This window comes from Pteronotus mesoamericanus, unplaced genomic scaffold (genome assembly GCF_021234165.1).
Source record: "Pteronotus mesoamericanus isolate MK-2021 breed Mesoamerican mustached bat unplaced genomic scaffold, CSHL_Meso_final scaffold_36, whole genome shotgun sequence".
In the NCBI taxonomy this organism is placed as follows: domain Eukaryota; kingdom Metazoa; phylum Chordata; class Mammalia; order Chiroptera; family Mormoopidae; genus Pteronotus; species Pteronotus mesoamericanus.
Genome location: NW_026555313.1, coordinates 908,888 through 924,883, shown reverse-complemented (window position 1 = coordinate 924,883; position 15,996 = coordinate 908,888). Strand labels below are relative to the sequence as shown.

The window sequence follows — 15,996 nt, the reverse complement described above, 5'->3', positions numbered from 1 at the left end:
TCCAAGAAGAAAACAAAGGTTTCACTCCTTTTTGCTGAAGGAAAGCAAAAGGAGGCAACACACGCACAAAAACACACATGAGCACGCACATGCATGCACAATTTCACTACCTGGCAAAGTTCTAGCTCCCTTCCCAGATGGTACTCTTAGGTCCCCTTTGGACTTTCCTCCTTTATTTTTATTCTCTGAAGGGTGCTCAGCTTGTCCTTATTTTGACCCAGACTTTTCCAAAGACAATCAAGGTAAAATGGTAATTAGTGCTAACTGAGCACTTAATATATTATGGGCACTGTTAAAAGATGGTTTAATGCCTTAGCTACCATGACCTTTATAGCAATCTGTGAAGTGGGCATAATATCGCATTTTACCGACGAGGAATCTGAGGCTCAGAGAGAGGGAGTTAACATGCGCAAGCTCCCATAATCTGTGATGAGTGACAGCTAGGATTTGAACCCGCTTGGTGTCATACCTAATCCCTTTAACCACAAGCATCTCAGAGGTACAAATGAAACCAGCACCTTATGCTACTGCCGAAGATCTAGAATTCATCAGTTTCCAGCAGTGTTTTGGGAGCCATATCCGAAAAAACAGTATTTTGTGAAACAATAGTGTTATTTATTTATTTATTTATTTATTTATATTTTATTTTATTTTTGCTCCAGTGATTATTAAAAGCATCAGGTGGTGGTGCACATAGGCAAATGGGAGGAAGTGGGGAGGGACAGAAGGAAGCGAGGTCCGGAGGTCGTTAAAGGACCCTCATCCACGGAAGACATAGCAAGGCGACAGGTTACAGAGCTCTGGGATCCAGCACTGTTTGGGGCTGGTCCTCCGCCTCAGGGTCTGGAACTCTGCTCTCTGTGCCCACCGGGCAGCCTGGCCCTTCCTCCAGGCGCTCAGGTCCTAGCTTGCCCGGGGACATGGGCTCCATGTGGTCCGCAACAGTCCCCTCCTGCCTGCGTTTCCACAACTCATCTCAAAGGGCTCGGGCTGCAGGATGCGCACGAAGGCGTCCATGGAAAAGCTCACCCTGGCCCCCCGCCGCAGCTGCACTGAGAGGCCACTTTGCCATAGTCAATCCACCGCCGGGTGGCGAAATTGATGGCCTCCGCGCAGTTGAAGCCGTGATTGAAGCCAGCGTGGTAGCCGTAGGGAAACGTCACCATGAACTCTCCAGCCTCCTGGGTGATGCGACTGAAGGGAATCCCGTTCTCCTTGAGGACGCTGGGCGAGATGAGAGCCACCTTGTGCCTCAGGAAGGCCTCACAGCCCCGCGAACTGCCCGGGAAAAGCTCCCTGGCCAGGCGTTCCAGGCGCTGGCCGTGCTCTGGGGGCACCGCGTACCAAGTTTTGGGCTCCCCGAAGTGCAGGTAGTTGATGCTGTAAAGGTCCATGTCCTCCGTGTGCCAAGAGACGGGTAGGGTGTGTTAACCCCTTCGAAGACCAGCTCCACGCTTCTGCTCCGGCAGGTACTGAATGGTTCTCAGAGTACAGAATTTTATCATATAAGGAGCCATTGATTTTTAATTACATAATTTGATTGTATGTATAAAGGTTTTTGCTCCAGATCTTCAAAATTCTAGGTGCCTGGGTCTCATATTTTTAACTTTTTCCCAAAACTGGCGGTGCTGCCCTGCTTCCAGGGCTTTTCCTTTTCCCGTATTTAGTAAACACACCCTCCCTCCCCCTCGCCACCTGCTGGACAGGAGTGGTCATTACAGTGCCATCCGATAATCCTGGTTATGCCTTTCTAGCCTGATCTGCTCAGTGCCTGTCTTTGGACTCCATGTAAGCAATACATTTTTAAAATATTTAATTTTTTCATAATTGGATGAAATGCCATTATTTTAAGTTTTATATTCTAATTCCTATTAAGATCCAACAATGTATTTCACAGAACTAAAAGAAATATTTCAAAAATGTATATGAAACCACAAAAAGAACAGCAATCCTGAGAAAGAAGGACAAAGTTGGAGGAATCACGCTACCTAATATGAAACTATACTATAAGGCCATAGTAAGCGAAACAGCATGGTACTGGCACAAAAACAGACACAAAGATCAGTGGAACAGAATAGAGAGCCCAGAAATAAACCTACAACTTTATATAGTCAATTGATACTCAACAGAGGAAGCAAGCACATCCAATGGACTAAAGATAGTTTAGTTAATAAATGGTGTTGGGAATATTGGACAGATACATGCAGAAAAATGAAACTAGACCTCCTTCTTATACCACACACAAGAATAAACTCAAAATGGATTAAAGACTTAAATATTGGACCTGAAACAATAAAAATCTTAGAAGAAAACACAGGCAGCAAAATCTTGGACAAAACTTGTAGCAATATTTTATCAGATGCATTTCCCCAGGCAAGGGAAAGAAAAGAAAAATAAACAAATGGGACTACATCAAACTAAAAAATTTTTGCACACCAAAAAAATAAACAAAAAATAAAAAGAACTGATATAATGGGAGAACATATTCATCAACATATTTGATGAGGAGTTAATATCCAAAATTTGTAAAGAACTTACAAAACTCAACACTAAAAACACAAACAACCCAGTTCAAAAATGGGCAAAGGACCTAAATAGACACTTCTCCAAAGAGGACATACAGATGGCCAATAGACATATGAAAAGATGCTCAACATTACTAATTATCAAATAAATGCAAACTAAAATTACAATGAGATACCATCTCACACCTGTATGAATGGCTATCATCAATAAATCAACAAACAATAAGTGCGGGCAAGGATGTGGAGAAAGGGGAACCCTTTTGCACTGTTGAGGGGCATGTAGATTGGTGTAGCCACTGTGGAAAGCAGTATGGAGATACCTCAAAAAATTAAGAATGGACTTGCCTTTTGACCCAGTGATGCCACTTCTGGGAATATATTTTAAGGAACCCAAAACACTAATTCCAAAGAACATAAGCACGCCTATGTTCATTGCAATGTTATTTACAATCGCCAAGATATGGAAGCAGCCCAAGTGTCCATCAGTAAATAAATGGATAAAACAACTTTGGGACATTTAGGTAATGGAATACTACTCAGCTATAAAAAAAGAAGAAAATTCTACCCTTTGCAACAGCATGGATGGGCCTGGAGAACATTATGCTAAGTGAAATAAGCCAGTCAGAGAGAGACAATACCATATGATTTCACTCATATGTAGAACCTAATAAACAACTGAACTAACAAACAAAATAGAGACAGACTCAGATAGAGAGATGACAGCTAAAGGTGGGGTTGGGGAGGGTAGGAGGTGGAGAGATTGAGCAAAAAGGACAAAGGACGCATGGACATGGACAACAGTGTGGTGACTGCAGGGAGGGGTATAAGGGGACTAAATGGAAATTGAAAAAAATACAATTAAAGAAACTTTAAAAAAATACAATACCATATGATTAACTTACACATGGAATCTAAAGGACAATGTAAACAAACAAAACAAATACAGGCTCATAGATTCAGAGAACAGACTGATGGTTGACAGAGGGGAGGGGTTTGGGGGACTGGGTGAGAAAGGTTAAGGGATTGAGATGTACAGACCGGTAGTTATATGTTGGGAAACTCCCTGTCTGGTTTCAAGAACTGTAACCCTGCCGACAGGCGGGAGGGCCCCAAGGCTGAAATAATCAGGGATGCCTTGGAGAAACAGGCCCCTGAGGAGACATAACCTGCCCCCACTAGCACGGGCATAGCTCCTGCCTCTCTGCTTGGTCCTGTGATGGTCACTTGTTGATGACGGGTAAGACCCCTTGATGGAGGGGCAACCTAAGCCTGACATCGGCCAGTATGGGAAGCAGACAAGAAATTGGGGGACACGGAGGAAGGGCAAAAAGGCCCGCACCCCTCGGCTCAGCATGGACATGGCTGGAGCCCTCATTCTATCCGAAAGCAGTCTCCTTGTCTCTTGGCGGCTCCCTCCCCGTGCCTGGCTCAGGCTCAAAACAATATCGGAGACAGTCCTAAACTAGATCTGGCAGTTCCAGGGAAATCAGACCTAAAAGTAAATTTTTTAAAGTGTGTTTTGTTTTTCCCTCAGAAGCTCTAGCCAGCTCATGCAGGGAAGGAAATTTACATTATTCACAGACCCTAATCCTTTACCCTTAGGCACTCTTGTGTTTACTACTCTCTCAAGTTTAATGGTCTCTCTTGTTTACTAGTCTCCTCTTGGACCCATGTAAATCAGTGTGTTCCTGCCATTTGTTTTCTTCAAAGCATCACCTATTCTCTGTAAACATTAACATATGGATGTAATGAGATCACCTGTGCATTCCTGTTACCTAGCCCCACTGATAATCTTTCAATAAAAGCCTTTGAACAAAGAGACTCTGGGCCTTCCCCACTAGGGAGACGTGCCATGTCCCCTCTCCTGGCAAACAGAGAAGTGTTTGCGATGACTCGTGTTTATCCCCCGCATCCGTGACACCCCTGGGATGGGCTCTGGGGGATTCAGAGTCCCTGGTCCCATCTCAGCTGGCCCAGGATAGGAACCTCAGATCCCAGAGTGCCACGCTCCCCGCAATGCCTTTCATGCCCCCAGGTGACAGTTACAAAACAGTCATAGGGATGTAAAGTACAGCATAGAAAATATAGTCAATAATATTGCAATAACTATGTATGTTGCCAAGTGAGTACAGAAAATTTTGGGGCATATACTTTGTAAAATATAACTGTCTAACCACTACGTTGGACACCTAAAACTAATACAAAATAATATTGAATGTAAACTATAACTGAAAAAAATAAAGTTTAAAAAATAAATTTTAATAAGTAAAAATAAAAAAATTAAAAAAGAAATTTATGGCAAAATAATTTTAGATTCTAGGTGCCATGTTCCTCAGATGCTGTGGTTTTAAATTAATAAGCATCAAACTCCCAAATCCCAAGGTTTGTTCTGAATACAGCTGAGATTGTTAGGTGCATAAAGCCACTATCTTCTAAAAGAGAAGTATTAACCACTGTAACAAAAAACATCTGCTGTATGTCACATAGGACCAATTCTAACTTGAACTCCAAGCAACTACAATTATCTCCTGCTTGCCAGATCATTCAGAAACTAAATCCTAGCATATTGTCAGCGCTCAATCAAGAGTTATAGAATGAGTTATAGAAGTTCAAAGCAAAGACATCTGGGATAATTAGGGAACCTTCATCAATAATTTGGGGTCTGCATAAAATGAGAGGAGTGATAAAATGAAAGTTCTGGGAAGGGCAGAAAGTTTGAGATAGTGACTTCCTGTGGGTGACCATTGATATAAACAAGAAACATGTGAAAGTTCTCAAGAGAGTTTTTTTTTTTTTACATTGTTTTGCAAGCTTACCTCCTTCCCAGTCTTTTTATTTTTTAAACCTCACCTAAGGATATGTTTATTGATGAGAGAGAGAGAGAGAGAGAGAGAGAGAGAGAGAGAAACATACATCCACGTGAGAAAGATGATCGGTTGCTTCCCATACCCGAAACCTAGATACGTGCCCTAACCAGGACTCAAACCCGCAACCTTTGGTGTATGGGGCGACACTCCAACCAACTGAACAACCTGGCCAGGGCTCCTTCCCTGTTTTAAATCATCTTTTTCCCCACCTCAACTGAGTCACCCTTGTAATCTCACCTTTTCTGAAATCTTGATCCTAAGAATCCTTAAATGATTACACTTTCTGCATACAATAATACTCAACAATTTTTTTACCTAACTGAGACTTTCCAAATGTTTGGCCCTCTTTAATTCCATTCTTTTACTCATTTTAGATGTACAAAAACGTTCTGATTGAGTTATGCTTTATCCAGCCCCCCTTCTTGCTTTAGGAGGGCTAATGTCTGCCTCCACTGCAGACATGCTCTTGACTGTGTCCCAAGTGTCCCAAGAGGGAAAGCTGGGCAGTGCAGAGCCCTGTAAGGGTGAAGAGTAAGAGAGAAAAAATGGTATAACTAGTCTCTTCCTAGGGTTTTCAGGTATTCAATCTTAACCAAAAAAAATTTTTTGTCACTTCCTTTACATCATTTACAGCTCTAATATTTTGCATTGGTTAATACTGTTAATTCTATTTTAATTATTGGCAAAAATGTCTCAAAATTTCACTCAAATAAAAGGTTGGCCTTGGGGCTATAATAGCTAACTATATAAATAGAAAAAATGTTTTCATTTTAAGGAAGCATCCATTGGTTCATATGTGGAGGTGTGTTAAAACAAGACTGTTGAATTTTGTCAAATACCTACCAACATATGTGAAAATAATAGTATAACTTCTTCTTGGATCTATTAATAGGATAAGTTATATTACTTATTTCCTTATTTTAAACCATCATTGCTTTCCTAGAATAAACCCCAGTCATATTATTCTCTTAATGTAATTAGATTGTCTTAGGTAATTATTCATCAATAAGTTTATTTTTTTTTCTCCTTATGCAATTTGTCAGTTTTTGCTATCAACATTGTGCTTACTTTAAAATTTTGAAGTTTTTCTTTTTCTTTTTCAATGCCAAATAGATTTGGAAATACCTGCTCTTCGAAGATTTCACACATTTTCTTGCGGGACTATCTGGTACTAATGGCTTTTGAAGAGGCAGATCTTTTGATTGTCTTTCTATATTTCTTACATAAAAATTTGTCTTAGCCTTGGATGGTATGGCCCAGTGGACTGAGTGCCCGCCTGTGAACCAAAGGGCTGTAGGTTGGACTCTCAGCAGGGGCACAGGTCCCCAGCAGGGGGCACGTGAGAGGCAACCACACACTGACGTGTCCCTGACTTTCTCCTTCCCTTCCCGTCTCTAAAAATAAATAAATACAATCTTTAAAAATATTTGTCTTAGATTTTTAACTCTTCTGAAACCATTTTACTTCATTTTTCCTAGAAAAAATGATGTTATCTGAGCTTTTTGTTGATTTACTAGTTATATAATTTTATAGTTTTTATAATTCATTAATTTCTGCATGTGTCTTTATTAATTCCTTTCTGCTTTCTGTCAGTTTGTTTTTTTCTTAATTTTATGAGACAGAAGCTTAATCCCATTAATTTCATTACTTCAATTTTATTGATAAAAATACAGCTGTACATTTTCCTCGGTTATATTTTAACTGAATCCCACATAGTACTATGTGTATTTCATTCATTTTTAAATCTCTAAACACTTTGATAATGCTTATTGTCTTTTGGACATCCATTTTAGCGTTTCACAAATGTTAACTTACAGAACTGTCATACTAATCATAGCAGATATGTGTGGTTACTATCCCCATTTTACAGTTCATGAAACTAAGTCACCAGGAAGTTAAATAATTTGCCAAGGTCATACAAACTGGTAAAAGTGAAATTGGAATTCAAAACAGGGCATCATGTTTCCAGAGTTCCTAGAGTTAACAAATACCGCTTCCTTGTTTCCTGGGAATTAGAGGGACTGCTGTCCCTACAGTCTACAAGTCATTCAACGGAGAATTAACTTTCCAGAAAGAAGGACTTCCATTTTTTTTTATTTTTAACATTAACGCCTACTTTTATTACATGAAAACTAAACAGTTTAATTTTTTATTACTTTGGAATTTATTAATGTTTTCTCTTCACCTTAATATGCTGTCAAGTTTGTGACTGATCCATTGGCACTTCACAAAATTCTACCTTATTGTTAGTGTTTTTTAAGTTTTCTGTATCCTTAAGCTTGTTGGTTTTTTGGGGGGGGGGGGTTGTTTGTTTTTGTTTTTTTGGCTTGCACTGTATGAGGTTAAAGGGATTTCTAGACAGCCATTCCAATGGGTGGGGAAGGTTTTCCCTCCCACAAACACCAACAGTGCTCTGGACACCAACAGCTTGTCCTACAATTCAACTCCATTCTGACACTACCTACCCGGAGACAGCACCCGATCTCACAGGAGAAGGGCTCAGTCCTACAAGACTGCCACCCCCCTTCAGATGCCAGTCACGAGCCCAAGTACTTTGGACCCATTGGCTATAAAGCAGAGCTTCCTCTGGCCAACTCCTTGGGTTTTATTAACTTGCTAGAGCGTTTCCCTGAACTCAGAAAATATTTTACTTACTAGATAACTAGTTTGTTTTAAAAGGTTATAACTTAGGAACAGCCAGATGGAAGTGATGCGCGGGGCAAAGGGTGGGGCCAGGGCACAGAGCTCCCATGCCCTCCCCAGGGGCACCGCTCTCCCAGCTCCTCCATGTGTCCCCCAACCTGGTAGCTCCCCAAACCCTGTCCGTTCTGGTTTTTAGGGAGGTTCCATTACAAAATCATGACTGCTTAAATCACTGGCCGTAGCACTGATTCAACCTCAAGCTCCTCTCTCCTCCCAAGGGATGGGGCTGGGGGTTAGGGGTTGGGACTTAAAACTACAACCCTCTCATCGCAAGGTCAGTTTCTCAGGTGACTAGCTCCCATCTTTAGGTGATCAAGGGGCATTCCTAAAGTCACCTCATTAGCAAAGACACCTTTATAGCTCTCAGCACTTAGGAGCTCTGCCAGAAACAGGGATGAAGACCAAATATACATTTATTATAAATCACAACATCACATAAAGTGAACCTATTTTTAGTGTGTTTCTTCCCACTTGTTTTATTTTCTATAATTTACACTTTATCGAAGTTGCATAGATATTCATGACTGCCATATTTTCATGGTGAAACTTACCCTTTCTGTGTATGTTTGAGCCTCCATTCTAATTTGCCTGATATTTAGATCCGTGACTCTTACTTTCTTTTGTGTTTGCCTCATAGTGTTTTGCCTGTCCTTTTAATTTTTCTGAACCAATTTGTTTTAGATTGTGAAAAAAAACTAAGGTATATTAAAAATGTTAAGTGATTCAAATCAAGCAGCATCCAATCCAGCAGACAGAAAGGAGCTCTGAGGAGCTGTGTAAAATGACAGGCTTTTATAAGCAGAAGGGACCAGAAACGGGAAGTTTTACTGGGCAAAACACTGGGTTTCTTATTACAAGGTTACTTTCTTCTAGGGGATGGCAGGGCTCTCTAAGGCAGATTACCTAACTAATGCTGATCATGTGAGTCCTGATTGACTGGTTTGAGATTCCATTTCTTGGAGAGTGGAAACTTTAAGTTGTCATAGTAGTAAAAACATCTGGCAGCTTAAGAAATGTGTCATTCCTAGGAAATAAAGCATCTTGACTGGGGACAGGCTCAGCCCAGATTGTTGCTGGGTGGTTCGCACGGCTGAGGGTCAGAGACAGCCATATTTGACAAGAAATTCATCAGTGATAGGCTCAAAGACTGAAGACCATCCATTGCTGGTGAACATGTCCCAGGACTCGAGAGATGCAGCTGCCTCTAGCTTTAGCCCCAGGGGATCACAGTCAGGGGCCCCAGAGCTTTCCACAGCTGAAGCCGGGGCCAGGACCACAGAGGCATACGAGTGGTCCATCCTTACACCTTCAAGAAGGTTCACAATGGTTTTGCAGTTTCCAGCAGCATCTTCGGGGGATGACCTCACAGTCCCAATGATATTGGGGGGAGTTAGTGGGACAATGTCAGGGAGATTGGCTGTAATATTGTCCAGAGAGAGCAGGCAAGGGCCAGGGTGCATTGGTTCATCAGGATCTAATGGAGGCCCTAAGGGTTGAAGATCCGGAGCACAACAACACCCAAAAGCTCTCGCAGGATGCAGGGAACGAAGGTTCCGTGGTTCCCGGTTGTCTACCAAGAGTCCATCCGCAGGAACAGGCTGGGCCTCGGGGTCCTGAGCAGTGCGCGCTGTGCCCACTGAGCGGCACCTCTTGACCCGGGCCTGAACAATCGGCTCTTGAGTCCCCTGTTCCCGAGGACGACGACCGCGACCGCGACCACGACCACGTCTGCCAGTGGGCTGGAGATCCCGGGCAGGTGGACCCGGGACTGGCGGCGAGAGGGGGTCAGGTTTCGAGGAGCAGCGGGCCGCGCCAGCTCCGCACTGGGCGGCAGAGGCAGAACCGCGGGCTAGCGAGGGGCGCAGGGACGCCTGGCGCGCAGGGGCGCGGCGGCGGGGCGCACCGCCCGGGCCCACCGCGCGAGGGTTGCGCGCGGCGCGGCGCGGCTGCAGGTGCCTCAGGCCCAGCGCGGCCCTCCCGGCCGCCCAGCTCTTCCTCCAGGCGCTCAGGTCCCGGCCGCCCGGAGCCGTGGGCTCCACGTGGTCCACCACAGTCCGGTCCTGCCCGCGTTTCCACAGCTCATAGCGCTCGGGCTGCAGGATGCGCACGAAGGCGTCCATGGAGAAGCTCACCCTGGCCTCCCCGCAGCTGCACTGAGAGGCCACTTTGCCATAGTCGATCCATCGCGGGGTGGCGAAATTGATGGCCTCCGCGCAGTTGAAGCCGTGATTGAAGCCAGCGTGGTAGCCGTAGGGAAACGTCACCATGAACTCTCCAGCCTCCTGGGTGATGCGACAGAAAGGGACCCCGTTCTCCTTGAGGACGCTGGGCGAGATGAGAGCCACCTTGTGCCTCAGGAAGGCCTCACAGCCCCGCGAACTGCCCGGGAAAAGCTCCCTGGCCAGGCGTTCCAGGCGCTGGCCGTGCTCTGGGGGCACCGCGTACCAAGTTTTGGGCTCCCCGAAGTGCAGGTAGTTGATGCTGTAAAGGTCCATGTCCTCCGTGTGCCAAGCGAAGGTGGTCTTCCACATGCCAAAGTACAGGTAGGGTGTGTTGACGCCTTCGATGACAACTCCGCACTCCTGCTCCAGCAAGTCCTGAATGGTCCCCAGGTGGCCAAGGTTCCACTGTTTCGTGTTTGCATCAAACAAGGAGCCACTGATGTCAGCGCCATATATGGGCGAATCGTAGAGGCGGGTTTTCCAATACTTCCGCTCCAAATCCTCAAAATCCAAGTGTGGTGGAGTCCGGTGTTTCCCACTGTTTGCCAAGTGGCGATACTCCCCGACTGTCATGGCTTTCTTCTTTTTGTGGTACTGAATAAACACACCTGCTCGCCCAGAGGCCACCTGCTGGAGAGGAGCGGCTATTAAGATGTCATTGATATCATCATAGGTCTGTCTGGCTTTCCATTCCTTGGGCGGAATTATCTTAGCCAGGCCAGCTCGGTGGGCACCTTGGGATTCTATGTAATCAATGTATTTGTTGAAATCTTTAAATTCTTCCATGGTTGGGCAGAAGGTCATGATTGTACCACTTGGGTTCTGGGTACAACAGTGCTTAAAGTTCATGGCTGCAATATAAGTAGCAGACTCCTAGGTTCTTAGGTATATTTTAGATACTTGAGAATGATGGGAGTAATGTCTTCTCTATTTGTTTTTCTGTGAGGCAATAACTCAGACTTGAGCATTCAAACAAATAAACTTTTCAAGCTTGTGAACTCACTAGTGGGACTCCACTCTGGTCAACATTTTATACCTGAAGGAAATGGAATAGCTCCCAGGGGAGCAGACACTTGGAGCCACTGGTGCAGCTAAGCCTCTTCTGTTCCCACGGAGGCTCAGCCTGCAGCTAAGTGGGTGTCCTCAGTCCCCTGCTGGTGTCTCTGAGGCGTCTCCTGACTCACAGGTTGGAGATATGGATGGCCCCTCACCCCGCTGTAGTGGAAAGTCTCTTCAAGGAAGTTGAAAAGCTAAACCAAAAGAAAAACAATACAGAATATTTGAAAACAATTACTATATATATAACACCCAATAGAAATGATGACCCAAATCAAAATCTGATTCTTAGAAAAGACCATTAGAAGTGAAAAGACATAACCATGAAGAGAAGGAAGCACAAATAAACCACATTATGATAAAATAGGGGGCATAGCTAAAAATGCAGCAGGGAAATATTTTTAAATTAGAGTTGAATCTTATGAACACCTTGGTGCTAATAATTTTGGAAACTACAATGGATCATTTTCTCAAAAATACAAATACCCCAAAGTGGTCCAAGAGAAAAGTAAAATATTGATATATACCAATAAACTAAATAAAAATATAGTGGTTTAAATATGGACCATAAACATCTAACACATCATTTTGTAAGTGCATGCTGACCCTTACCTCATAAAAACTTTTCTAGGGTAAGCTATTCAGCTTACTCTATAAGGCTAAAGGCAAAACCAGAAGAGGTCAACACTAGGTGAGTACTCGACAGGCCAATTTTATCTAGGGGCAAAGTTGCAAAAATCTTAAATAAAGTCTTATCACAACTTTACTGCAGCAGGGCATTAAAAGAAAAACATGCCAGTATTAATTATTGCAAAGATGTTTTTAAAAATCTGCCAAGTACCTTGACAGCTAAAATGGAAAAATCATCCTCTGTCGCATGCAGAAAACTATTTGAAATAACTCAACATTGATTTCATTATTTTAATACATGCTTTAAAAAGAAAAGAAAGAATTCCCATAACAGAAAGAGTGCCTGCCCTGACCAGGGTGGCTCAGCTGGCTGCAGCATTGTCCCACAAAAGGAAAGGTTGCTGCCTGATTCCCGGTCAGGGTACATGCCTGCCTTTCGGGTTTGGTTTCCAGGTTGGCACATACGAAAGGCAACCAACAGATCGATGTTTCTCTCACACATCTATGTTTCTCTCCCTCTCTTTCTCTCTCCCTTCCCCTCTCTCTAAAAAAAAATAATAAATAAAATCTTTTTTTTTATAAAAGAAGAAAGAATGCCTATGTAAACAACAAACAGGCCAAAAATACAGGACACTGATGTATACGCTCCCTACAAGCATTATTCTTAATAGGTAAACATTTGAAGCAATCTAATCATTAGTTTGCATTAATAGACAAATTATTATTATAAATAAAGGCTTTAACAAAATTTCTAGATGGATTAGCATACAGAAACCTATAGCATTCTAAACACCAACAATGATCAATTATAAGATGGACTAGCAGAAAGGTGTCAGTCCCTTTAAGAAATGTAAGGCCTGTCTGGGCTGCTGTGGCTCAGTTGTTCAGAACAGGTGTCCCCAACCTACCTGCTGTGGACCAGTACTCGTCAGGGCCTGTTAGGAACCGGGCCACACAGCAGGAGGGGAGCTCGAATGCAATGCACTCGAATCATCCCAAAACCATTCCCCACAACCCCGGGTCCGTGGAAAAATTGTCTTCCAAGACACTAGTCCCTAGCGCCAGAAAGGTTGGGAACTGTCGGTTTAGAGCATTGTCCCATACACCAAAATGCTGAACATTCTATTCTAAGTCAGGGCACGTATGGAAGGCAGCCAATCGATGTTTCTCTCCCCACCCCCCCAACTTCCTCTCTCTCTAAAATCAACAAATATTTTAAAAATTAAAAAAAAGAAATACAAGGCCCTAATGGAAAAATAAAAAAATGAGATACACGAATTTGTACTTTGAATGCATAAATAAATGAGACTTTACCAGAAAAAAAGTTGCTGTCTGATATAAAATGTTATCATTTTCAACTGTCTTATGCTTTAAAGAAAAAACCAAAACACACCCCGGCTGGTGTGGCTCAGAGGATTGAGTACCAGCCTGTGAACTGATAGGTCACTGGTTCGATTACCAGTCAGCACACATGTCTGGGCTGCGGGCCATGTTCCCAGTTGCGGACGTGTGAGTGGCAACCTATCAATGTTTCTCTCCCTTCCTTCCCCTTTCTTTAAAAGTAAATAAATAAAATATTTTTAAAAATTAAAAAAAGAAACAAAAACAAAACACTTGCCTTCGGCTACTCTAAATCTTGATTCTAAATGATGAAACATTAGGAGCAGAAAATGATCTCTTTTAAGGATTCAGCGTCTGAGTGAAACATGCTGTGCTCAAAGTCAGGCTATGTATGTTCTGTCCCAAATCTAATTCAATCAGCACCATCCCCATTCTAATACCCCCATATCAAATAAATAATCTCTAATTTAACCCCACATATTTTCCAAGTCCCTTCCAATTAATTCATTCTTTTCCCACATCTAGAAAACCTCTTACTGCCATTGGATACCAGCTCCCTAAATTGAAGGCTTTTTCCTGAAAATCTATGTGATTTTCACCAAGAAAATACTAAGAAAAATATTAATCCCACAAGTCTGAAAAACACATTTTAAAAAATAAAAATTTAAAAAATTTCCTTGTTTTAACTCAAGGAAATGATATCCCAATGCATATTTCTCAATCATAAATAATATAAAATTATAGTGAGTTCTTTAAACTTGTAATAGGAAAATAACTTTTTTGGTCACAAGTACAAATAGCAGAAATAAAGTGACCTACCTTCCACCAGCAAAATCCCATTTGCCGGTGAAGGTACTGCAGGTACCCTTTTGATGGCCAGCCTTCGAATGCAGCCCCTTGTCCTGATGGGGCTGGCCTTATACCTTGGAATTCCTTGATCTAATCTGTGCTGCTCGTCTACTGTGATCACGTGTCCTTTTGTTTTTTTAAACCAATCTTAAAGCAAGATAAGAGGTTGAAAATAAAGGAGTGAGAAAGTCAAACCACGAAAATATGAAACAACAACAACAACAACAACAAAATAAAACCCTGGTCTACCAGTAATTAATATCAAATGTATTTATAAGATAAAGGAGGTATATTTTATAGTTATCAAAAAAATCACTAAGAAAATATTACAATGAACTTCATACACCCATACACAGCACTGTGACGTAGATAGAACACACAGACTGAGAATTATAAAGTAAAACAGATATATTTGCAATCATGGTGAAAGTTGTTTTTTTTTTAAAAACCCATTTCTCAGAACCTGATAGAGAAGAAAATTAAATGCTATGAAAATTTAAACAACGTTGATCACATAATCTGCCACAACCCATATAGCATATGCAAAATGTTTTTAAATACACATAAAATATTTACAAAATATTATCAACATAAGACCACAATATAAATATCAATTATTTATTTTGTTAATTTTATGAAATTTTTATTTAATAGACAAACATATTTAGCACCTTTTTGACTACAATGAAAATCAACAATGAGATGCCTCCCTTCCACCCACTTCCAGACAGCCCAGCAGAGTCTTTGGTCTCCTGACTTCTAGCCCCATGATTCATTTCGCTCATTTCTGAACAAAGTGAACTTCTGTGGTTTTTTGCAAATAAAATTTCAAAAGAAAAAGGCATTCAAAAATCAACCACATGAAAACTATTATATGTGAAAAACATGTTGTTTGGTGATGGTTTCATGTATGAAGAAATTTCTGCTCATATTTGGTCGATGTTTGTCCTTGGGATTTTCTAGGTTTGGGGAATTTTCAGTTGTCATTATTTACCTTTTATCTCTATTTAGGGATAATTTGTGAAAGGGATAATTCGTGGGTCTTGAATGGATGTGAATTCCCTTTCTGGCTTTTGGACAAGGCTGGACATGAGTTGTTTCCTCAGATTGTCTTTTTGTCAGGTAGAAAATTAAATATAAAGGTGGAGAAGAGGAAAATGAATTTCTGATCTGGTATCTTCTGGCTTGAAAAATTAAATAAATTAAAAAAGAAAATCAACAATAAATAACTGAACCAACCATATTTATTTGAAAATTAATATCCACATAGTATTTACAATAATATCTATATAATACCTAAAAATCTATTGATTTTTATGTGAAACTCAAGCAGTTAGTAAAAAAAACCCCAGAAAAGATAAAAAATAATGATTGAATGATAAACAAAAAAGAAAATGAACATAAAAATAGAGATGATTAGTAAAACAGCAATCTGATCCGTTTAAAGAGGATTAAGCCCTGACCGGTGTGGCCGGGCGCCATCCGGCGGGCACGCTGTCGCCAGTTTGATTCCCACTCAAGCAGGGCACGTGCCTAGGTCACAGGCCAGGCTCCTCTGATGTCTCCCGCTGATGATTCTCTCCCTCTCTTTCTCTCTCTTCCCTTCTAAAAATAAATACCTAAAACCTTTGAAGAGAATTAAAGAACTGGCGATTCTAATGAGGGAAAAAAGTTTCTAGGACGGGGGCAGGGAATACACAACATAAGCCTGGAGCATCTTGCAGTGCCTGAAATTAAAGCACAGGAACCCAAGAAAAGAGCTTCCAATTTCAGCAAGAAAATATAGTAGTATTGAATTATAAC

General features: G+C 41.8%; 1 protein-coding gene and 1 pseudogene across 1 annotated transcript; both read right to left on the bottom strand.

Moving 5' to 3' along the window:
* Positions 1 to 759: 759 nt before the first annotated feature.
* On the bottom strand, positions 760 to 8,673 carry LOC129086085 (lysine-specific demethylase 4D-like; annotated as a pseudogene).
* Positions 8,674 to 9,192: 519 nt separating this feature from the next.
* Positions 9,193 to 15,675, bottom strand: LOC129086084 (lysine-specific demethylase 4D-like). The gene is made up of 4 exons (XM_054592592.1): positions 15,657 to 15,675; positions 14,210 to 14,340; positions 12,912 to 12,938; positions 9,193 to 11,190 (listed from the first exon to the last, which is right to left on the bottom strand). Exons 1-4 carry the CDS (start codon positions 15,673 to 15,675, stop codon positions 9,193 to 9,195), a joined length of 2,175 nt encoding a protein of 724 aa, XP_054448567.1.
* Positions 15,676 to 15,996: the final 321 nt, after the last annotated feature.